Source organism: Brassica rapa, chromosome A01 (assembly GCF_000309985.2).
Source record: "Brassica rapa cultivar Chiifu-401-42 chromosome A01, CAAS_Brap_v3.01, whole genome shotgun sequence".
Lineage (NCBI taxonomy): Eukaryota > Viridiplantae > Streptophyta > Magnoliopsida > Brassicales > Brassicaceae > Brassica > Brassica rapa.
This window is the reverse complement of record NC_024795.2, coordinates 21,855,809-21,880,608: the sequence shown is the minus strand read 5'-3', so window position 1 is coordinate 21,880,608 and position 24,800 is coordinate 21,855,809. Positions and strand designations below refer to the sequence as shown.

At 28.9% G+C, this 24,800-nt stretch overlaps 2 protein-coding genes and 1 long non-coding RNA gene across 3 annotated transcripts; all 3 read right to left on the bottom strand.

Annotated features, from left to right (window-relative positions):
- Positions 1–8,076: 8,076 nt before the first annotated feature.
- LOC103848304 lies at positions 8,077–8,932 on the bottom strand. The gene has a single exon (XM_009125237.2). The coding sequence runs from the start codon at positions 8,729–8,731 to the stop codon at positions 8,378–8,380; it is 354 nt and encodes a 117-aa protein (XP_009123485.1). The 5' UTR covers positions 8,732–8,932; the 3' UTR covers positions 8,077–8,377.
- Positions 8,933–9,233: 301 nt separating this feature from the next.
- Positions 9,234–14,553, bottom strand: LOC117127897. The gene has a single exon (XM_033278803.1). It carries the CDS (start codon positions 9,834–9,836, stop codon positions 9,483–9,485), a length of 354 nt encoding a protein of 117 aa, XP_033134694.1. The 5' UTR covers positions 9,837–14,553; the 3' UTR covers positions 9,234–9,482.
- A 344-nt stretch (positions 14,554–14,897) lies between these two features.
- On the bottom strand, positions 14,898–24,105 carry LOC117128394. The gene is made up of 2 exons (XR_004451691.1): positions 17,305–24,105; positions 14,898–17,214 (listed from the first exon to the last, which is right to left on the bottom strand). It is a non-coding gene; the product is annotated as an uncharacterized LOC117128394 (long non-coding RNA).
- Between the last annotated feature and the right edge of the window lie 695 nt (positions 24,106–24,800).

Genomic DNA, 24,800 nt, shown 5'->3' with positions numbered 1-24,800 from the left:
ATTATTAGATATTATTAATTTTTAAAATATTCTATAATATACAGTCGAAGATGATTTTTTATCTATCACATTCATATATTTTTTACTTTTACTTTTTATTTAGGTATTTAAAAAAAAACAGAGATATAGAGCAACATGTCTTTGCTAAAACATTTTGATAATTTCAAATATTATAAATAATATATTCTTTTTGTTAGATTATAAAACTATGATAACTTCAATCGTTGAATTTGACTATTTCTTATAAAAAATAATGACGTGAGTAGAAAACAAAAACATGTTTGCTATATTATATGTAGATAAAACATTTCTATGAAAATATGATGAAGATGTTACAAGAAATATATATATATATTCAAAGATCTCATAATTTTACTATGATGGTGGTACGTATGAGGAATTAAGATAACTAGAGACTTGAACATATCAATCTATTAATTGACGCACAGTTCAAAAATCAAAAAAAGATACGTGAAATAATGTGTCTTAAAAATTAAAAAAAGAAGTGAAAATAGTGTGTTGTTCATAATTTAAAAGAGGTATGTGAACAGGTGCATCATTCGGAAAATAAAATTATCCTGTAAAAAGGTGTATCATTCAAAAATTAAAAGAATCATGTAAAAAATATTTAGGAAAAAGACATGGTATTGCTATAACAATCTGATATCGGCAGAGTTATTAAGAATCATGTTTATCCCTTATATATTAATTGAGGAACATTTGAAAAGATGTAACCTCAATTTTGTATTAATTAAAAAAGGTTCCAATGCATAGGTGGCACTCAATTAGGTAATCAATTACATTTAATTGAAAAATAAGTAGGTCCACATTCTATTTTTATATGTTGTTAGATACATAAGTTGGTCAAACTATATGATATAATGATATGATATGATATTTTCTTTCCTTAAATAAAACCTACGGAATTACCATAAATGACTAATATATATATGACAATTAATGAGTTTAATAATAAATATTTGATAACAATGTATATCTCCTCCATCATTTTTTGTTTAATTTTATATTATTAAAATAAATTAAACAATCAAATTAGCTATAAAAATAAAATTTAGATTTTTTCGTATATGTTATATTTTGAATTTTTAAAAACGACAATAAATGAATAAAACTATTAAAATTATTATGTTAAAAATTAATGATCAATGGTTTAACATTTTTATTATAAGAAGATACACATGATTTTAAAACCATATAAGTAAAAAATATCATTTAATAATAAAATAAATAAATATATATATATTAAACACTATATACCATAAGATTACATAAATATTTTGATATTAAAACTTTCAATGAATTTTCAAGAACATTTATAAATTATAAACTTATTAAAGATTTCAGATTGAAAATTTTGTTATCGATGATTTAAATATTTTGTTATAAAACGATATGAACGATCATAGAACCGTATGATTATAAATTCTTATTTAATAAATAACTATACAAAATATACTATTCCTAGAAAAATAGGTTGGTCCATCTTAACTTATATTACACTTTTTATTAAACTAACTATCGAATTGATAAATAACGTACCAAAAAATGTTTTGCACTTTCCTTAAATAAAAGCTACGAAATTACCTAATATGATTAACGTATATGTGAAAATTAATTATAATGAATAATAAATATTTGATAACAATTTTTGTATCTTAGTTCTTTTTTTTAATTTTATATTATTAAAATATATTTAAAAATCACATTAAATATATAATAAAAACATTTATAATTTTTCTTATATGTTATATTTTGAATTTTTCAAAACGTCTATAAATTATTAGAAATTTGAAGATCTCCACTCTGAAAATTTTGTGATCAATAGATTATTTTGTTTTGTCATAATAAGTTACAAATGATCATAAAATTGTATTAATATGAAATTTTATTTAATATTATAAGAAGATACACATTATTTTAAAACCATATGAGCAAAAAATATCATTTAATAATAAAACATATATATTTATATATATATATATATATAAATTATACTATATACCATAAGATTACATAAATATTTTAATATTAAAACTTTCAATGAATTTTCAAAAACATTTAGAAATTATAAACTTATTAAAGATTTCACATTGAAAATTTTGTTATCGATGATTTAAATATTCAGTTATAAAATGATATGAATGATCATAGAACTGTATGATTATAAATTCTCATTTAATAAATGACTATATAAAATATACTATTCTTAGAAAAATAGGTTGGTCCATCTTGACTTACATTATATTTTTTATTAAACTAACTATCGAATTGATAAATAATCTACCAAAATTTTTTTTGCAATTTCCTTAATTAGAAGCTACGAAATTACCTAATATGATTAACGTATATATGAAAATTAATTATTATGAATAATAAATATTTGATAACAATTTTGGTATCTTAGTTCTTTTTTTTTAATTTTATATTATTGAAAGATATTAAAAAATCACATTAAATATATAATAAAAACATTTATATTTTTTCTTATATGTTATATTTGAATTTTTCAAAACGTCTATATATTATTAGAAATTTGAATATTCCCACTCTGAAAATTTTGTGATCAATAGATTATTTTTTTGTTATAATAAGTTACAAATGATCATAAAATATAACGCATATGAATTTTTATTTAATAAATATTCAAACTAAATAATATATATATATATATATAAACACTAATGATTTAAAGAAACAAGATTGGCTGATCAATTTAGTCGTCCAGTTGAAATCTTTCAAAAGTATGTGAAAGACTAAAGTCAAAGTAAATATGGATTTAGAATAGTAGTTATATTTTACTAACCGAATACCGAAAAAAACTGAACCGAGCCGAAACCAACCCGATATCCGGATTGAACACCCGTAATCCAAATGAAGCCAAACTATTGTTTCATTCTCTAAAATATAATAAAAATAATAACTTAATTCCGCGCAAGGCTCGGATCTTATCCTAGATTATAAAACTGTGACAAACCTAATCTTTGGATTGAACTTTTTTTTTCTATAAAAAAGAGATGTCGTCAGCGTAAAGAAGACACTTTACTTATTAGTGAAAAACAATATAGGTGAATAGAAACATTTAATCCGCAGAATTCAATTACATTTTCTTGAATCCGCTAATTGTCACCAATCAATATACAAAAATTATAAATATTATTTTTTTGAAAATGTAAAATGTAATTCGCGGTTTTCAAATGAGTGAATTAACTCATCGTCCACACTGTCTTTTTGAAAAACCAATTACCATGACGAAAACCGCACTTGACAACAAATTAAATAATAATAAAAACTTTTTTTTCTTATTTTATAAATAAAATGCATAATAATAATAACACATATATTATAAAAATACTCTACTGCAAACATATTCTTTAATATAAATTCAACTAACTCCTATAATGGTTTACTTTTCAAATTTATACTTTCTGACAGAAAAATGAATATTATTATTTTAAGGATAAGATAATTAATTTTAGTAGAAAATAGATCTATAAAATAAAAATTAGAATCAACTTGTTATTAAAATTTAGTTACATTATTTATATAATTTAGTTATTTATTGGATATTTTAACTAGAATTTGCAATTTGGAAAGAAATTGATAGCTGGAATAACAAATTTTAAAAAATATAATTTATAAACTAAAATATTTTAATTATAATATTAAATGAGTTCAATACCAAAACTTTCTTCTATAAATTTTATTACGAAATTTTAAAAAAAAATTTCAAAAAAAATTACATTGTTTTAATATTTATCTAGAAAAACCAAAAATATTTTTTCACCAATCAAACACAATTCCGCACCGCTAATTTTATCAAAACTGCACCTATCCACCAACTGCATGAACCGCAGTAGAACCATCCCGCATTTTAATTCTGTACCGTTTATATTACCAAATCCGCCGTTACCATTCGGACACTTACGTAGTTCGACGTTGCACTGTTTTCTTCTAAAATCTGTATTTGTCTTTCTTTCCTATAAGTTCGTGTTATTACTTGTACCTCATATATGTAACCTTCTCCTCGGTATTACAAATTCCACCGGTTATTTTTGCTGGATTTTACTATGACCATTTCTCTTGACATGTTACAAATGTTATAGATGAGCATTAAATTACCTATCAAAACTTCATGATATCAGAATGTTAGTTTTACCTTTCACTTTTTTTTCTTGAGACAAAATTATATAATTTCTATAATACAGTCAGTTCAAGTTCGTATTAGTCATAACTCTCTCTCCTCCCGAAATCCTCTCTTCTCTTTCTAAAAAGTAACTTCTTATCGACGTCGGGATCCCGCTCCGGTGACCGTCGGTAGCGCGCGTGGTCACCGGAGGCACTCTCCTTTCCTTTTCCTCTTTTCTTTTTGCTCCTTTTTGTCTCCTTTCTTCTTGCTGTCGAGATGCATGGTGCTGTGGGCAAGGATCCGTCGTGGGTTCATCCAGTTCTTTTCCGGAGAGGTCTGAATCAGCGGTTGGTTCTCTTCGTCTGGAGTTTCAGCGAGGCAGTGAGAGTTGGAGGCAAGCGGGGTCGGTTTTTAGGGTGTTAGATCGGGTGGTCTCTGTTTTACTTTTTGTAGATCTACTCGGTGTTTTTCGGTGGTGGAGGCGCATGACGGCTCGAGGACCATTCTCTCCTCTGGTTTTATCCCGATTTGTATCTCGAAGTGTTGTTTCTCCGATGTTGGAGTGGTGTCTAAAGGTTTCCTTTCTCGCCGTGGCTTGGTGTCTTGTGACGGTGGTGGGTTTCTTCTTTGGCTCAAGAGAGGCGGCGGTTCCCTACCGCCGGTTCGTGCTCAGGTCTCCGTCTATCGTGTGGTGGTTGGTTTCTTGAGGTTTGCGTCTGCAACTTTTGTGTGGTCTGAGAAGCCTTGTCGTCTATGGCTTGGTCTTTTCTGCCTCTCGAGAGTGTCCTCTTTTTGTGGTTCTTCCGCATGTTTCGGGAAAGTGTGGTGACATCTCGCGCGTGGTGTCCTTTCAGTTCCTCTGTATTAGTTCGTTTCCGTGTCTCCAGCGGAGCAGTTCTGTGCAGTGCTTGGAAGATTGCTGTAGGTTCTCTATTGCGGACCAGGGCGCCTTTATGTGCTCTTGATTGAGTCAGTTGGAGCTCATTTGGCGAGGAGACTTGGGTTGAGTTAGGCTATCCCAGTACTGAGGTGTCTGCTTAGTCTCCTTGGTAAGCTCGGCTCATTCTTCTTTTGCAGGAATGGAAGCATTTGTTCCCAGATTTGTCTTCATTGCAACCCGTCTTGTCTTGAGGTTGGTCGTGCAAGGTCTGTCTCGGCCTTTCACGGTTCCTCCCTCCCCTGTCCTTGCGGTTTCAGAGGCTCGGATGGCTTCCTATAGGTTTGTTATCTACCCTCTTCTTACCGAGGAAACGAGGTAAACCTCACATTCTCGTGGTCTCCATTAACGGTTGAGAACGGAGACTGATATTCTAAGGATATCCGAACGGTCTAGCGTATGGCGTCGGTTTAGTGAGCGAGCGAAGCTAGTCTTGTGAGGTATTGAATTAGAAATTTTGGTTAATTCGGGCTTGTAATTTACGCTGTATTTCCATTCGGGTTGATTAATAAAATAGTAATTATTAAAAAAAAAAGTTCGTATTAGTCATTTATTTAAGCTTGATACATTAATTTTTGAATTAAAATGCCATGAGACTACATCTTAGAAGGTCTTAAGGCCGCTCCAGACTGCAATGTCGTTTGTTGTACGGATGCTATGGCCAGTAAAAAGAAAGCGATTAAAGTTTCCAAAAGTGTAATTGCAGAAAATTAAATTCTTATCACGAAGGCTCCAACAAGTTCAAATAATCTTGATAATATTTTATCACAGACTCACGAATGAATCATGGGCACCTCTCGTGTTTTCCAATGCATGTCTTTAGACTTGGATTTCTAACAAATTCTGTGAACACGTTCTTTCAAACTTCAAAAGACGATCATTACTTCTCCCTGAGGTTAAGATCACAAAAGAAATAACAAAGAAAACACAGGATTTGGACAAAAGATTATAACTAGTATCAAGAAAATTACAGAAGAAGAAAAGAAAATCTTCCATGCCTGGAAAATTTGAGTAGGTTTTCAGTACACCAGAACGATCTCCTAACTAATTAAATATCAATGTGGCCTATTTTTCGCAAGTACCTATGATTCAAAAAGAAAGAGGAACTTGAATGATTTAATCTGCTCCCAAAGGCAACTCAAAAACTCAATTGCTCAGTGAGAAGGAAACACATCGATCAGTGTATCTCATCCTCTTGTCCGGCTGCAACTGGAAACCAAATGAACATTTGAGCCAAATGAACATTTGAGCCATCAGAGCAATAAGAACCAGACCTAAACTCTACAATCTATTTACTCTCGCTTGAGGACACATATCTACAATTTGTGCAATCAGTTAAACGGCATGTCTGTCTAACAATGAGGATCAAAATTTTTGGTAAAACATACATCTCCTATAAAACTGAGTCATAAAGCTAACAGACAAACGATCAGCTTCTGATATGAACAGAAATCATAACTCTTCAATTGGAAACTTTTGGTAAATGAAACAATTTGGACTGAGATTCAGTTTGGAGTTATATTTAAACAAATAAGATATGTAGTTTGTGGAGATATATTGAATTTTTTTCATTATGGAATACTGCTTTGTGGTTTTGGATCGCGGATCCTACAAATATACTCTCTGAAATTCTGAGTGGGAACTTTAACAAAAGAGATCAATGAGCTTTTCGGAAAGAAGACATGTTCTCAGAAATTGAGTAACTCCACACACAGTAAATTAAGTAATCGTCAGTGGTTGGAGAGAGATTAAGTAACAAAAAAAAAAAAGTGGAATTTATCAGAGAAGCAGAGATTAAAAATAAATCGAGAGCATTGAAAAATACGTGCAGATCAGCGGATGAAAAACAAATACTCAATTAGGTTTAATGGTGGTGAAATCAGATAATGATATTCCATAATGAAAAAGAATCCACGGAGCGACAGAGAAATTTGAAGAAAAGATTATAAAACTGAGAGGAAATAAGAACAAGAGAAAAAAACCAAAATAGCACTAAATCAAGTTTTTGTTCCCAAACTAGCATTCAAGGGTTGGGGTTTAGAATTTAGGGTTTAGGATTTAGAGTTTAGGTTTTAGAGTTTAGAGTTGAGAAGTGAGGTTTTGGGGATAAGATTTCAATTTTTGAAAAATAAAAAAATTTAAATTTTTCAAAAGATAAAATGCTATTTTGGTCATTTTAGTTTTTAAGTACTATTTTTGTGATATAAACTTAGAAAAGTGTTATTTTGGAGATTTGCCCAAAGAACAATGGTCATTTGATTTAAAGCACGAAAAAAAACAGTGGTGATTTGATGGGACATGGGAGAAAGAAACGATGTATATATTTGTTAAAAGAGTGTAATTTTGAAAAGTTGTGTCTTTTGAGAAGCCACTATTCAAAGAAAGAAAACAGAAGAGATGCCCTCTGCGTGTTGATGACATCAGAGACTAAATGAAACTAAAGTTTTTATCCGTTAGATCGTAGAACTGCAACAATCTCAATCGTACAATTTCAGTTTTATTTTCCTATAAAAAAGTGCTGATGTCCACTGAACACAGAATGTTGGTTTGCTATTTTTTTATAACGACGGCTTTATTAATTTATTGAGAAATTACAAAGTTATGGTGAATATTGGTTTGCTATTATATATAGATTTATAAATACAATAGATTTTTATTAATTGACAAAAGTTCTTTTTTTGATATTTCAGTCGCAAAGGGGTTATATTATATTACAATGATGCAACTCAAAAAGCCCATTTTGTCTGTATACAGCAGGAGCCTTATTGTTTTCTTATCCGCTTTTCTTTATATTTTTCTTTTTAAAGGTTAAATGAATATGAGTCTTAGAGCATGTTTAATGGAAGGGGGAGTTCTTCTGATGGAGTTCTTATATTCTGTTAAAAACCCTATCCTAAGAAACTTCATTAAACATGCTCTTATGTATTTTTATCTTTGGAGAAAGGTTGTGAAGCTATTATGATCTTATCATAGTAGGATTTGAATCGACTGATAAAAATAACTTTAAAACTTCTTTGTACATAAAAGACTGTCTTTCGACCAAGTATATAAAATGTCACATTTCATTAACTAAATAAGACAACACATGATGACATGTAATAGTTAATTAGTGCTCTAACAAAAACAGAAAGCACCAAATATCCTGGGGAAAAAACAAGGAAAGGAAAAGAAAACCAATGTTCCTGAGACAACTTTGGTTAAAAAGGAGCAATCATAGACAACATAATAAACAGCCGTCTAGGAAAAGGTAAGAAAAACTGGACTCTTAGTTGAATATATTGATAAGATTAATTTCAATAATGATTCTCAGGAATACTTTCTAACGTAGGCCTCCAATTTTCATCACCTTGTTCTTCTTCTTCTTCATAAGCCCTGGAGATGTTTCTGCCACTATCTTTAAGAACGTGAGCTAAGTGTTGAATGGAATTGGTACCTTTTTTGTGGCCCAAGATTTGTCTAAGTTCTCCTTTTGTCACCACTACTTTGATCCTCACCACCTTAGACTCTTTTTGTGTTGATCTTTCACTTCCTCCTTCCTCACCGCTACTCCCTTTACCTTCTTCCAATAACTCAACCGGGAGCTCGGGTTCGAGATTGTCCTTCTCTTTTCCAGCAAAGCCATTGTCGTGTCTCAGGCAGTTCCCCATTGATATGGCTTCAATGATATATAAAAAGAAGGAGACATGAAACTATGTGGGTTTGTGTGTATATATACAATTGTGAAGGAGAGAGAGAGAGAGAGAGAGAGAGAGAGAGAGAGAGAGAGAGAGAAAGTTCTTTTTTTTGATATTTCAGTCGCAAAGGGGTTATATTATATTACAATGATGCAACTCAAAAAGCCCATTTTGTCTCTATACAGCAGGGGCCTTATTGTTTTCTTATCCGCTTTTCTTTATATTTTTCTTTTTAAAAGTTAAATGGATATGAGTTTTAGAGCATGTTTAATGGAGGGGGGAGTTCTTCGGGCGGAGTTCTTATATTCTGTTAAGAACCCTACCCTAAGAAACTCCATTAAACATGCTCTTATGTATTTGTATCTTTGGAGAAAGGTTGTGAAGCTATTATGATCTTATCATAGTAGGATTTGAATCGACTGATAAAAATAACTTTAAAACTTCTTTGTACATAAAAGACTGTCTTTCGACCAAGTATATAAAATGTCACATTTCATTAACTAAATAAGACAACACATGATGACATGTAATAGTTAATTAGTGCTCTAACAAAAACAGAAAGCACCAAATATCCTGGGGAAAAAACAAGGAAAGGAAAAGAAAACCAATGTTCCTGAGACAACTTTGGTTAAAAAGGAGCAATCATAGACAACATAATAAACAGCCGTCTAGGAAAAGGTAAGAAAAACTGAACTCTTAGTTGAATATATTGATAAGATTAATTTCAATAATGATTCTCAGGAATACTTTCTAACGTAGGTCTCCAATTTTCATCACCTTGTTCTTCTTCTTCTTCATAAGCCCTGGAGATGTTTCTGCCACTATCTTTAAGAACGTGAGCTAAGTGTTGAATGGAATTGGTACCTTTTTTGTGGCCCAAGATTTGTCTAAGTTCTCCTTTTGTCACCACTACTTTGATCCTCACCACCTTAGACTCTTTTTGTGTTGATCTTTCACTTCCTCCTTCCTCACCGCTACTCCCTTTACCTTCTTCCAATAACTCAACCGGGAGCTCGGGTTCGAGATTGTCCTTCTCTTTTCCAGCAAAGCCATTGTCGTGTCTCAGGCAGTTCCCCATTGATATGGCTTCAATGATATATAAAAAGAAGGAGACATGAAACTATGTGGGTTTGTGTGTATATATACAATTGTGAAGGAGAGAGAGAGAGAGAGAGAGAGAGAGAGAGAGAGAGAGAGAGAGAGAGAGAGAGAGAGAGAGAGAGAGAGAGAGTGAGAGAGAGAGAGAGAGAGAGAGAGAGAGAGAGAGAGAAGAGAGAGAGAGGAGAGAGAGAGAGAACATGCAGAGAAGCGACTTATGCGCCGGAGCAATAGCAATGACTAAGTGTTGTCTGAATTCTTATTTTTATTGGTGTCGTAATTATTATTTTAGATGTTGTCATAACACGGTTTATATCTTATACAAGTATCGCAAACTACATAATCACATAGGTGGAATATGGTTTTTCTTGCATGTGTTTTGTCTTTTCACGGTTGCCTTGTGTAAGAACAAAATATTTGTAAATAAATTTCCTTTTTACTTTGAAATAACTTGAAAGATTTAACTGGAATCCATATGACTATACAAAGGGACCTGAAGTTGAGATATTCTCTTTTTAGTTTTCTAAGATTTGTTTGTTTTTTCTTTGTCTAATCGTTAAACTTTATACCAATTTTCTGAGTTTTATTCTATTATAAAGCACAACTTATTACAAAAAAAATGATGAAAAAAGGAAAGGTGGTAACTACAAAAGTAACAAACCAAAAATACAATTCAAGCAGAAACATGAAGAAACCAGCCTGAGAAGGGAGAGATATAAGCATGTCTTTGAATCTTTAATGGATCGATCAACATATAATTTTAGTTCATAAAAAATATAGGTCGATTTTTAAATACGTTATATATAAGAATAAAGTAAATGCTTTTTGAGTTGTTATATATGGGGCTCAAACGTAAGTTTATAGTTCACGTACTAGTTTTAACATAGCAATTGTATAGATATAAGAATTAAGAATTAAGAAAATAAATATGGAGCGGTCGAAAAGTGCCGAGTCAAAAAAAATTAATAATTTTTGAAAATAAATATATAGATTATGATATAAAACTTAGAACTTTTAAACATACTACTAAATTTCGAGCCTTTTTTACAACAAATTTCTAGCTTATAATTTCAAAAGAGACGTCAAATATATATAAATAAAACTATACACTTTTAAAACTACTTTATTACATTATTAAATATACCATTAATATTTTTTGAACAGGGCTTATAAATAATTCGAGACGGCCCTGGTACAAGTGCACATGCTAGTTTTTACCTGGAACTGTTATTTCTACTGATAAAAGTCTTTTGTTCTACTTCTAACGGTAGAAGTGTCATTGTCAGGTTCGAATTTTAACAGTTGCAGATAGAGAATTTAGCAACTAGCAACAACCGGTTCTTATCCCTAACCGGAAATTATTATAGGCTTCTTTCCAAATTTTCTTACAATAAAAAAAACGATTTTGATAGTTTTCAATAAGTTTTTCTAATCACCAATGCGTCATGCTTGCCTCAGCATAAATAACCAGCTCACGATGTTTCTTTTATATTCCAGTCAACATTATTGAAGCTAGTTCAATGGCCATCTTGTGATCTCTTACTAGTTCAAATTCCATTTTTCGCTGCCATAATTTAAAATTAACTATCGTGGCTTATACTATAGTAACATTATTTAGTTAATTACTTGATATATTTAGGTATTGATGAACTTATAGACATGTGAACGTAGTACGGGTAGGTAGCTTCTTGCAAGCTCACTATGAATAATTATGTTCCAGTTCATGAATTTTGGGACCAAACGAAATCAATGAAAATTACGAGAACTTGTAAATTTAATGCAATTTATAATAAGTCGTCTTGGCCTTTAATAATCCAGTTGTCGAAATCCACTATCCATATTTTGAGAATTTAAAATCTTGGCGGAAGCTGCCACTATTATTTGAAAGGGTTACGAACCTTGGATGTATAGTTATATCAGATTAGCCATAGATAATACATATGAAGGGCCTGAAGGCTTTAATCATATCTCTCTACATAACATCAAAACAAATCTAGGTCCGGCATAACCGAAGTAGTCTTCTCTGTAACGAGTAGAGTTAACCATATTTTGGTTTGTGGTGTATGGTCTTACGTACGTTTATCAAATAAAATTGGATTTTGTCTAAATTTATGATTTGAAGACCAAATCAAATCCAATTCTAATCACCGATCTCCCTTTCCATAATAGACCCTTTTTCATTAATGAATAAAATCAAATGCCTGCACTTAAAAATTCTAAAGCGAATAAACATACTTAAAGTCGAATACTACCAACTACCTGACCTCCATCTCCATGTGCATTTGTTAGTTTTTTCATGTCAAGAACATTGATTGTCGACGTATGTTGTGATTTTTTAAAATGGGCCGAGACGCGGAAAAATAGAGGCCTAGACGCGGAAAAGATCTGACAATTCGTAAAGGGTTGTCTTCCACATGGGAGTAGGTCAATTTCACAATAATTTTAATGGCACTGCATGTGAAAAATGTATCGTATATACATATTTTCTTGACGAATTAGATAGAGCTACTGTGTTATATAATTTTTTTTAACCTATAATTAAATAATGTTAAATTATGAAGAGTAAACAGACTAATTTCATTTTGTCGTCTTAAATTACTAAAAACGACTAGTCGACTTTATTAACTTATCATAATAAACTAATAAAGTCATTATGCATAACATAAATGAGATATATATGTAACAGAATCAATAAATACTATAGTAGCTTTTATATTTGGATACTATTAAATTTAGCAAAACAATAATTATAACAACTTGTGTTATTTCAACCCCATGTTACATCGGATAAGTACCATTTTTAGCTTTCTGTTTTCTTGAATACTTGTAAAACTAGGTGATAACCCGCGCCCTGCGCGGAATGAGTGATCAAAAGAATTTTTTTTTTAATTTATATATATTAGAAATTTTATATATATAACAAATGTGTGAATGTATATATAATGTAAGCTTACGTGTTTTTTTTTACAAAAATTGTTTTGTGTAATTGGTTATGTGTAAATTAGATTGATGTTATTTAAAAAATAGGTTTAATAGTATGCAATAATTTTTATTAATTTATTATGAATTTAAGACAAAACAAAACATAGAAAATAGAATTATTGATTTCATAATATAAAATTATGATATAATATTCAAAGAAACATATATAATTGAAAAATAAAATACGAAAGAAACAAATTTAAAGAAACAAATAAAAAGAGGTATAGTGAGTCAATGAATTGTAGAAGACATATATTTATATTAAGAAATCATTGTCCATGGGGTTAATGAAACATAAAATAATCATCGTAATTAAAGAAAATATTACATATTTGATTTCACGTAACTTGCGCTCCAATCGTAATCGCAACTTACTTTAATTTTGTAAATAGTTAAATCAAACTTCCTTTATATGACATAATTAATAATAATAATAATAATAAAATTCATGATTATTAATTAATTACAATAATTTGAATGCATAATCTAATTTCCTTATATACAAAAGTTAAGTTGTCGTTTCCAATTTTGTAACCACGATCGACGTTATATTATTACCAAAAATGTTCAAAATAATGGCCCACGCCTTGTTACCAAATTCGTAATTTAAAAATATATCAAAGTTATTAGAAGTTTCCTTTTAACAATCATTAATCACGCTTTTGCTCGCAAATCATGTTTCTTTAATATCACCCATATTTGAATTTGTATTTTTTAATTAATGCTATTAGACAACGTGATTTCGTAACAATCATTAAACGTGATAAATCCTTAAACGGAATTATACAGGTCATCGTGATTTCGTTATAGTTAGACATTTAATTAATTTGTAGACACTATAGTTAGCCATTTTTCTTGAATTAGACTATAAGTAGACATTATACTTAGATTGTGTTTAAATATCTATAAAATGCTATACAATATATATAATTGTATAACTATATATAAATTGGTATACAATATTTTTGTCTCATTCTATTTAATTTGATCATAGATATTTTAATTTTAACGGTAATATTTTGTTACATGAAATCCGATATATATACACATAATGGTATAATCCAATACATCATGATTATAAATTGATCATGTGAATATATATATATATATATATATATATATATATATATATATTATTTAACTATTTAACTATAAGAAGTATAATTTATAACACATATATGTCGACCATGTACCAAAAACTCGTTATCTCATATATAAGTAACTTTTTAAGTATAGAAAATAATAATAATAATAATAATAACGCATTAAACATGGACGTCAATGTTTTGTTAGTCATTGTAATGAAGAAACATATAGTATATTAGTAAAGTTATAATCTAATGATCAATGGCAAGTAATGTCAATTATTGTAATTAGTCTAGTTAGCAAAGGGTTTTTGAATAGAGGGTGTGAGAGAGCTTATGGTGATGCCACATAGGAAATGGCAATTTTGATAATAACACATCAACTAAAGGTTAGTTATCTATAATGCTCCTCAAATAATATAAAAGAGATATTCTCTTGTATCATACTCTCTTTGTATCATAAAAATGTCTTTTCATGCATATTAAAAAATGAGAAATACTTGGGTTCACCCCCTATGGTGAACCTCTAGGTTCACCAACCAATAGTGATTGAGTATTTGAAATTTGATATCTTTTAAAAAAAGAAATAAAATTGAATATCCAAATTAGATTATATCTTTAAAATAAAATAATAAAAATACATAAAATAGTTACAAAAAATAAATAAATAAATATTGTTAAATCTTCAGCAAAATATTAAACCCTATACCCTAAATCCTAAACCCTAAACATTAAACCTTAAACTTTGGATAAACTCTAAACGTTGGAAAATCTTAAACCCTAAATCATACACTAAAAACTAAATTTTAATAACACTAAACCCTAAATCCTAATCACTAAACCCTAAACCCTTGGGTAAACTATGAACCCTTGGGTAAACTCTGAACCCTTGAATAAATCATAAACTCTAGGGTTTAATTTTAAATATTTTTGATTTAGAGTTTATGATTTATCCAAGGGTTCAGGCTTTATCCAAGGGTTTAGGGTTTAGTGATTAGGGTTTAGGGTTTAGTGTTATTAAGATTTAGTTTTGATGTATGATTTAGGGTTTAAAATTTTCCAATGGTTTACGGTTTATCCAAGATTTAAGGTTTATAATTTAGGGTTTGGAGTTTAAAATTTAGGGTATAGGATTTAGTATTTTGTTAACATTTTAACAATATTTATTTATTTATTTTTTGTAACTATATTTATGTATTTTTATTATTTTATTTTAAAAATTTATATCATATTTGGAAATTCAATTTTATTTCCTTTTTTAAAAGATATCAAATATCAAATACTCAACCACTATTGGTTGGTGAACCTCTAGGTTCACCTAGGGGGTGAACCCAAGAATTTTTCTTAAAAAATTATTTAAAAAATCATTGTATCTTTTACTCAGGTCATCTCCAACCCAACTCCAAAACACTATTTAGTGGGAATTTTACACCAAAACCATCTCCAACCCAACACTAAAAATCACATCATTTTAGTGTAACAGTATAATTTCACACCAAATTTGATGTAACACTATTCATCACACTAAAACACTATTCATTCCACTAAAACACTATTCACTTACTTTATTAATAAATTATATTATTAAAAACGAAAAATTAAATAAATTAAATAAATATAATATTATAAATATCTTTTAGTGTAAAGTTTAGTGTTGTGGTTGGAGATGAATTTGTTTTTAGTGTTGAAACTACATTAAAATAGTGTGGTTTTAACACTAAAATAGTGTTATGGGTTGTAGATGCTCTCACACACGAAGAGTCCGATTGTTTGCAACTTTGATGACTTTGGCTTTACAATAAATTTGCTTTACAATTTTTAGGCTTTAAAAAGCTAATTGTCCCTTAAAAAAAACTCATAAATTGTTGTTTTTTAAAACTATTTACATCTAAACTATTAAGACTAAAGTACACTTTGTATATAGCCCTGACTTTTCCACAAAAATTACCACTCTATGCCACTGGAGTTAAAACTCAGCGTATTCATTTATTTAGTAAACCAAGACCATCGTTTTCTGTATTAGTAAACCGTCCAATGACAATACAATTATAATTAGCATCATACGACTATCCTACCAATAATTTAAAGTAGTTACTAACAGATATAATTAAAGAAACAGTAGTAAACCAGAACATTACAAAACCATCTTAATCATAGTTATTGTCATTCTAAATTCTAAAACATACAACATCGAATTCGATTGTGATACTATCTTAGTTCATATTTGTCTACTGAATCTATAGAGTCAATAGAGACACTCCTACGTAGCTTTCCAGAATTACACTTAAACATCTAATATCGGTTTAGATAATTTTCTGGTTTATGTTGGTATGAAGAATCAAAACCCCAATTTTGATCGCTACAACTCCATGTCATTGCCGAGTCAATTAATCCTCACAATATCAATATGTAGATCATAAGTTATATCATTATTAATTAATCAAAGGTAACTTAAACAAGTCGATAATATACTAAACGAATATACTTGCCCAAATATATTCCTATTTTTAAGCATTCTCCATAACAATAGCGATGTTAATCAAATACGAAAATATTTTTATATTATTTGTAATCTTGCCAATCAGGTTTAGTATCGACTCAATAAATATCTACAACCCTGTGATTACGGTAACTCCATAACAAGCAAAACAATTTTGGGAACAAAATCGATCCGTACTTTCTCTATTAATGATAAAAAAATCACAACTACCAACATCTTAATTGGTTTTGTGGCGTTAACCCTAACTTTACTCACTACCTATATATATATCTCTTTCCCCATAACGTGAAAACCAAATCATTCGGCTCAATTCCTCTTAAATGATGTTCCAATGAATTTAAATAAGAACACATCCATTTAAGATTTACTTCATGGTTAGTGTGCCTTCCCTTTGTTATGTGATGTTACAACATATTCTTATCTCTCTCTCCTTCACCATGTATCTGCCCGAGTTTTTCTATTGATCACTTATGTCCCCTGTCCCTCTGTTTCTCCCTACTGAATTGTTTGTCTATTTTAGAACTATATTTTGTTAACTAATTCCATCCTACTCTAAAGATCAAGATTTTTGATTTCTATTTTATCTTAGTTTGATTATCAATCTATTATATTAAACAGAATATCGTAGATTAGACTTACCTTAGGAATGAATACAGATCTCACATCCTCGAAATAATTCTTTGCGATCCGCGAACAAACCAAAGTTCAGCCTGATTCTTAACCAATCTGTAAGGGGCTGATGTTGTTTCTTCATGATTAAACCGATTGAACGTTCTTGGTATTACAGACCTCTGATGGATATTAACAAATAATAAACAGATTGTTATTAGAACAACTAATTGTTCCAAAATGAAGTTCAACCTAAATATGCAAACTCGAACCTGTATCCCAAAATCTCGAGTAGTCATCAATAGATCTAGACTCTGGTTCTCCTTTAAGTGAAAACTTCACAACTGTTTGTGCAGTTCTCGCCAGGAAAACGGACGGCAAAGACGAAGAGATAGGTTGAAGAAACAGAATTTTCTATGGGAACAAAAAAAATAGTCGTACAAGGCATTTTTCTGTTTTTTTTCTTGGAAATAATAGTTTAATGGGCTTCCTTGAATGTATAAGGTCCAATATCATTTTTCTTAAATATGATTTTCTTATTTATAATTCATAACAAAAGGGCCCAATTCAATTTATTAATTTTGTATAGCTATATATAATTGCTATAGATTGTTTATAAAAATATTTCTTTCCTTACCTTTACAATAGTTAATATTGTTGCTGTCTAAATATTTTATTTAAAAAATAAATATTAATTATTTAAATATAAATTTTAACAATCTACATATATAGTAAATTTATATCCAACACACATTTTCTCAACAAAATACTCTATTATTAAACATTTTATTGTCAAATGTTACCAACTAAAATTAAAAAAAAAAGATACAATAAAATAAGTATACAACCTGATAGTTAAGCAATGGACACTAAACAAAATTACAAAGATACACCAATAGATAATATATGAAACACAGTTATATTTCTTACAACAAACAAAAACATATAATTATATAGAAGATACACCCGCTCGGGCGCGCAGATCAAAAGCTAGTAACAATTTACGGGAAGAGTAAAGGCGAGTAAATTCAGTTATTGTGATTTGAAATATTAAAGGAAGTTTTGAGGTTTGTTTGATAAATATTTGACTTCAAAGACTTTAGATTTAATATAAAGTCTCAATAGCCAAACCCCAATCTGACCCCAAATATTTTTTCCTCTCTAATTAATATATTAATATAATGAGGTCAAAATGAATATTTATTTAAAATTCTGCACTAAAAACATAAAACGATACTATTTTTGAAAAAAAAATTCTATAACGATACTACTTTTTATTTAAAATTCTGCAAAAAGAAAGATCGATAATGAGACTTGAGACTTTACTTGGGTCGAGATGAGCTCTGAAAAAGATTATGTGAACATACAAGGTATTTTATATTGTTTCAGATAATCCTTCAAATCTTAAAGAACTGAATAATACAGTTTCAGAACACTATTTATTATTTCATTTTTATTTTTATAATTATATATATATATATATGTGTGTATAATAGATGTTAAGAAAGCAGTTATTTAGAATTTGTGGTCACATTTAATCACGTAATACAATTTTAAAAATATTTTATTTTAATACTTTAAGCGGCATGCATTATTAGTTTTTGAAAAAAATAATAATTCTAGTTAATTATTGAAAATATTGAAAATAAAAATAAGAATTCTTTTTAAAAGTTTTAAAGTCACTGTTAAATCAGTAGTATCCATTTAGCCATTTATTTTAAAGGTGATTGATTCCCTTAAATTTATGATCTTCTTAGAGATGCACCTAACTTCATATACAGTCCATCGAGGAAGAGTCTAAGGCTTCGAATGGTAATATTCGTCCCGCACCGCAGCGCAGTTAACAGTAACAAAAATCTCTGTATATATCATATATTTATACATTTTTATAACTGTCAAAACCGCACCGCAGTCAAACCGCTTGTCCCGCACCGCTGAATCCGCTTTTACCATTTGGAGCCTAAAACTGGGAGTCTTTTAGTCCCTTTTTATTACTTAAAGCAGGATAAAAGGCACCAACTGGTACTGACAAGTTTCAGCTTTTTTATTTCACCTGAAACTAGCTTTTAAACTCTCTTTTTTATCAACTTGTTTTTATCGCTTTTCGTTGTCACCTGAAATTTTGGCTTTTAAGACTTTTCACAGTTTTTTTGTTTGTAACTTTTTTTTTTGAAGAACACGACGAATACCTAAATATTTAGAAATAACACCATTGAATGTAGATAGTTTATTGGAAGTTGCTATTTTTTAAAAGAGAAAACTTTAGCTTCGATCGATGATAATATAAGCTAGAATTGAGTAAGTTTGAGTTAGGAATATAACTCAAAATATTATTAGCCATGAATTAGTTTTAATTTTTTGAATTAAAATTTGAGTTATAATGTATTATCCTTGAGTTATAATTTTGAATTACTTTTTATAAAATAGTTGATAACTTAACTGATAATTCAATATCAAACAAAATTCAATATATTAGCAGTTAATTTATTTTTTGAGAAATTGCTTAAGATACACTATCTTAAATACCCATTTTAGAAAATACAGCCAATCAAAAATATTATAATATTTGGGTTTATTGATTATTGTTTAGGATTAATAATACATATTGCAATTTATACGTCAAAAATATTGCCAGTCAATGATTTTGAAAATATAATAACTCATATTTTTACAGTAGATTTACAGTTTTTATCATATAGTTTTTACTACGAATTACATCAAATTGTAACTTTTGTTTTAGTTCAACTATAATTCAATATCTCACCGGTGGGAACTTAGAGAGTAGAGACTGTACGAACAATAATGTTAATGAGCACACAAAAAATAAAACTAACAATGTTCACCATCTCAATTCTCTCTTTTTTTCATCTCAATTCATTTCAATTTTTTAAAGTGAACTTTATAAAAAAGTTGTTTTTAATGAAGTTACTCGACACCGATCAATCTCCATCTAACAACAAGACATACAAGTCTCTAACAAATATAGAGACCATAAAATTTAGATTTATCTTCTAATTTTTCCATTGATCTAAAGAGCTTTTTAGTAACTATTTCTGTTAAAAATAAACATATTAATTAGGTGTGTTCAGTTTTTAGATTTGTTCCTTCTTCGAAACCGTAAAGCTGCATTTGAAGATGTTTTTTGTTTGTTGGTTTAATTGTGTTTTATTATTACGAGAAGTGTAAGTTTAAATCCTCCTCATATCTGAGTTTTGAAACAGATTTCTGTGTTGTTCAAAAAAAGAAAGAAAAAAAAAACAGATTTCGGTGGATCGCTCAATTAACCAAATGAAAAAGAAATCTAACAGCACAAGTTCGTAAACATTTGGACAAAATTCTGAAATAGACCTAAGAGCATCTACAATGAACCTCTTCTTGGGGTTCATCTTTTCTATTTTTTATTATTAAATTTTTTTCTTTTTCTTTTTGATTTTTTTTAAAAAAAAAAACTAGACCAATCGCGGGCCGCCACGACACGTGGGGCCCGCACTACAGTGATGAACTTTAGGAGAGAGGGATGACAATATTGCCATTAATGAAAATGCACTCTCAACCACTAGATCATCTCACATATCTTTTAATCGTAACCACACGATCATTCTCCTCTCCTTCTTTCTTTTGGCATGGACCCACCTCTTCTTTCTTCAACGTTAGGATCATTTTTCTCATCTTCAATTACGACCACACGATTTCTTTTTTCTCATTTAGATGTATATAATCAGTATAACTCGTACAATTAAATATGTTAATAAATGATATAACTATTATAACTGATATAATTGGTATATAAATTATATATAATTCATGTATTATATATATATATATATATATATATATTTTTTGTCATCCACTTTACAGACTCATATAGACTTTGTGAACCAAACTGGGAGATCTTGATCCATGTGAACTACAAAAGACGTTTTCTTCCTAGCGCTACGGGCTAAGCTATCCGTAATTCATGTATAATATAAAACTGTTGAAACTAACACGACTAATAAATCACGTTTTTCATATGAAATAAATAAAAAGATATCTTAATTTATTTATGGTGATAAAATTTCATCTATTTTATTTAAGGGTTTTTAATATTTTGTTATATTATTACATTATACAACTAATGTAAACAAACATCAAACATATTTTTACAAAGTTAAGATGTGAAAATATTGGTAAAACCCCTAAAACTAAATATATAAACAATTGATATAATTTTTATTATATAGTAGACAAGTATTAGTGGTACAACATGTACAACTTTGACATTTCAAAAATTGATAAAACTAATTTGGTATTCCATATGAGAAAAACAATCACATATCCCAATTGGTACGTCCTCAAAAAGTTTTTCTTAATTTTTTTGAAGTTTTGAAAATAAAAATAAAATAATTACACAATTCCATAAGTTTACATGATCTACATTATACTTTTAAGGTTTATTAACTTATTTATCCACATAAATTTTGAAAAACATACATGAAATGTATTTTTACGAAATGGATGATTTCATTGTAACCGGACAATGTCATGTAAACACAAATAAGTGGTACAACTAAGGTAATTGTATTTATTATGTGGTACAACTAATATTTTTCGATTTCACTGCCAAAATACAACTATTCACAAACTAGTATAACTGAAAAACTAGTACAACTATATATCGTCGATATAACTAGAAAACTGGTACAACTACTTGTTAATTTATTTAGTATTATCTTAAATGTGTATCACGTTTTAAATGTGTATCATGTTTTAAACATTGTGGTTGAACACTAACATTGAGTAGTTGTACTAGTTGTCCCATTCATATATATCATTATCACTTGTCAATTATTTGTTTATACAATATTTTTTAATTAAAAGTATTATGATATACTGAGTGAACTTTGTTAATTTAAAAAAAATATAAGAATAAAAAGTTATTTGATCCTCTTGATTATGATATACTTGTCATACATAATTCATTATTTTCTTATAAATTTTTTGTTTTATAGGCTTTCATCCTCTTGATGGAAATACAATAAATATTGATATGTTATCTCTTCATGTCGAAATATGCAAGTTTACCATATCCTTTTTCTATATGTATTTACAATTGGTCAATTTCTTATCTTATTTTCATGAATGCGTATGCATCCTTTTCGAACTAATGATGATTTTTACATAATCTTTTGCATACTCTTCTAAATGTCTTTCTACTGCAACTTTCCGGCTCTAAGGCTACTTTCTTCGGCTTTGTGACCAAAAATATGATGTTGAATTTTTTTTTGAAATGGTACAACTTGTATAACTAATACAACTTGTAAACAAATCATTATCAAATCAACTATTACTGAAAATAAACTATTTATGTATTTTGACACATTCAATCGGAGAATGATTAGACCAACATGTCTCACTAGTTCCACATTATTATATCTTATAGCATCATTCACACTGAAAACAAAAAAAAAATATCACCATATTAATTACAAAATTGTACATGTTATACTAGTTCTAGTTGTACTAGTTATACTGGTTTGACTTGTACTAGTTGTTATACTAGTTTAAATTGTACTAGTTTGAGCTGTACTAGTTGTACTAGTAATATTATGTGTTCTTCTTCACCATGAACTCGAACATAAAACACTAAATTTGATTTCGAATAAGATAGAATTGATTAAATATGACTATAGGTTGATCGATTTGAGATAAGAAAAAGAAAATCAGCGAATATTTGAATAAAAATTTTGATTTTGCTTTTAAGTGAAGAAATTAAAGAAACATAAATGGAGGAAGAGGAAGAAGAAGAAAAAAGAATTTGGGTTAAAACCGGGTCGGGTTATTGGGTCAAATTACGGGTCGAATAATAGTGGCACGGATAGTAAATAAGTTGATGTCTTTTTGTTTTTTAGTTATTTACCTTTGTTTTGTATTTAAATTTTAATGTAAAAAAAAAGAGGGCTAAATCAGATTTTTTTTTACCCATGTGGTCCATCTGAGAATTTGATCCTAGACATTTGGATATTTTGCTTATATTTTCACTAACAGTTCTATCTATGTATTTCTTATTAACTCTCCCATAAATTGCACACACCACTATGTTGGTTGGGATTTAATAGTTTCATTTAAATTTTCCATCAAATCAAGGCTGTCCACAATTCCATTAATTTGGGTAGTTGATTAATGGAAACACCATATATTTATGTAAGTGGTAGTTGTAGAATTAACAACACATGAAGGGGGGATCCTTTTCTCAAAGAAACTAACATTATGATGATGTAGCACAATTTTTTGTGTGTATACTATTTATGAAAAAATTTCGTATTCTACCGATTAATTATACCCATGCTGGTTAAGATTAAGATTAAGTTTGCGAGAATAACAGTTTTTCTGCTACTTTTAAGCAGTTGTCTTTCTTATAAGGACTCTTTGGAAATTAATGGAATTGTGACCAAGTGAAACAGTGATAGGGTTGATGCTTGAGATGATTTGTTTCGTTGTATAGAATAACAAAAAAAAATCTTCAACAATAAGAAATCACTCGCCCATATCAATTGGTTACAATAATAAATGGATGTGCTTGCATGTATAACAGGTATCTTTCTTTTGCTTGACCAACATTTTCTTCCGTTAAAAATTGTGTTGGTAGCAGTGGCTATGCGTTAGAAGAGTTATTCAGTAAACCTGGGTTCGAGGTGCCCTCTCTACTTCTTTTATCCTACTATATAAAAGGAGCTAAATCATTGCTTCCTAAGCCTATCCACATGTGCACAAATATTCATGACCAACCTATATGCCAGGTCATCACGAAGTAGGCTTGCAATTAAAAAAAAAATTCAACAATTCGCAGCCCATTAGACCCATCTCCTAGACCACTCCCGAGCCACTCTCTCATAAGTATAATCCCGTGTTCTAAACATCCCGTGTTAAATTTTTTAAAACACTCATATCTTAGAAATAGTTTAGAAAATATGTTTATATAAATGTTTTTTTCTTGAATAATATTTAATTAATTTTTTTGTATCTTTTTAACTTTTATAATAAAAATATTGTTTTCAGATAACAACAAAATATATATAAGAATTATCTTATTTTTAAATTTTTTTATAATTTTTATATTATTTTAGAATCAAATATTGAATATTAATATAACATATAAATTTTATATGATTAAAATAAATTTTTTTTTAATTATATATAAAATTCATTAAGGGTATTGTTTTAATTAACACATTAGCGAATCAGTTAGAAATTAATAATAAATCAATAACCTATCTAAAAGTCTAAAACCTGATAAAATATGACAAATAAGAAAAACAACTAAATTTTAATATAAAATAGAAATTTAATATTATTAAAATAAAATTCATTTTTAATATATATATATAATATTAATTAAGGGTATTTTTTAAATTAATAAATTAGTGACTTAGCTAAAAATAAATAATAAATCAATAATTTAGCTAAAACCTAATAAAAACATGACAAATAAGCAAATTTACTAAAATTATGGATAATATAAAATATGATTGATTCTTTAATACAAAATTAAAATAAGAGTTTTGTTAAATAAAACATAAATTTGCCGTATCGGTGTTACAAAAAAAAATCATTAATAGTGTCGTAGGAATTATGTCTTTCTCATTATCGAATAAAATTGAAGCAGAGTGTTGGAGGATAGATCAACGTATAGACGAGATTATGGAGATTGATATGGGAGTTGAGGTAACGGACACAACTGTTCCTCCGTAAAGAAACGCTCCTGCTAGACGTCCTGGATAAATGAAAG